General features: G+C 37.3%; 1 protein-coding gene across 1 annotated transcript in view; it reads left to right on the forward strand.

Moving 5' to 3' along the window:
• Window positions 1-1,435, forward strand: part of LOC102201478 (deoxycytidylate deaminase-like) — a 35,402-nt gene that overhangs the window by 27,433 nt on the left and 6,534 nt on the right. Inside the window, exons 2-3 of the mRNA XM_013908399.1 lie at window positions 4-80; window positions 1,050-1,179. Coding sequence (XP_013763853.1) covers window positions 4-80; window positions 1,050-1,179 — 207 coding nt within the window. The remainder of the gene's footprint in view (window positions 1-3; window positions 81-1,049; window positions 1,180-1,435) is intronic.

Below are 1,435 nucleotides of genomic sequence, written 5' to 3' on the forward strand. Positions count from 1 at the left end.
CAGACTTCCTGATCGATACAGACTACTTCATGGCTGTAGCTGTTCTCTCAGCTCAAAGAAGCAAAGACCCAAACACTCAGGTATGTGTCTCTCTGCATAAGCACTAAAGCACTAAGAATGATTGTTAGATACTTCACAATAAGCTTGTATCCAACATCAGTTCTCAGAGGTGTGTACTATGAAGGAAGTCCAACATAGCTTTCTCTGTGTGAGCTGGTTCAGCAAAACCTAAATCCCCAGTTAGAGATGGTGGATATCACAATGGTTGCTGTCAACTTCCTTTGTTAAGCCGGTCTTTCTGCTTCAGGCTCTGTGCTGACTCACAAAAGTAGGAAGCATTCACACATCATTTCTCTGCTTCTGCCCAAAATGATCCCAGTGAGTGCCACCTACTGCAGTCAGAGGCATTGTTAGATGATGGTAAAGTGGTGATAAAAATCTATAAAATAAGTTAAAAAATTTAAAAATGTTACACTGTTAAGAAAAGAGAAAAGAGATGACGCTGCAGAAAATCTTTCAGCTTGGTATTTACACCAGCACAAAAATCACCTCACCAAACAAAACCACACCTCTCCTCTCAGCTGACTCAGAAACCACACCCGGCTGCCACATGACAGTCTCAGATCACTTGTCTGTCCACCATTCAGCAACATGCCCTACCTTCTTGATTGTGAAAAAAGTGATAGTACTTGTGAGCTGGTTTAATAATATATAAAAACTGAGAGTATCAAAACAAAATTTTACATAATGAAAAATGAAATAAATAAATTTAATTTAAAAAATGTTTTTACACACAATATTTTAAGTTCAGCTTAACAAATCTAAATGCACGTGCACAAATCACCTGATACACACAATTTCAAATTTCACTATGTCAGCTTCACACAGATTCACAAATTTAAACTGTCGCATGTTAATGTTGCAGTGGAACCTGTGACATCTGGGCCTCCTCTGTTTTCCTGTGTTTAATATGATCCTTGTGGATTATGTTAAACACATTTGTAACCTTTTGAGGTAAATTTCTCTCCCACATCTCTCTCTGTCTGCAGGTGGGGGCATGTTTAGTGAACCAGGACAATAAGATAGTTGGCACTGGTCACAATTGTATGCCCAATGGCTGTGAAGGCAAACTGCCATGGAATCGCAAAGGTGATAAACTTGACACAAAATACATGTATGGTGAGTATGCACTTCCACACACTTGTTTTTTTTCTCCTGTGTTATTCAGTTTGACTGAATTATTTCAAGTTTTAAATAATTTTGTTTAAGCAAAGCACTCCTGCTTTTATTAATCTAAATTCAAATTCAAATTTTATTTGTCACGTACACAGTCATACACAGTACGATATGCAGTGAAATGTTTAGACAACTGCTCGTGACCCTAAAAAAAAAAAAAGGAAAGGGCTATGAATAAGATAGGAAATAAATATGAAAA

Source organism: Pundamilia nyererei, unplaced genomic scaffold, assembly GCF_000239375.1.
Source record: "Pundamilia nyererei isolate P.nyererei 1_Seehausen unplaced genomic scaffold, PunNye1.0 scaffold00010, whole genome shotgun sequence".
In the NCBI taxonomy this organism is placed as follows: Eukaryota; Metazoa; Chordata; class Actinopteri; order Cichliformes; family Cichlidae; genus Pundamilia; species Pundamilia nyererei.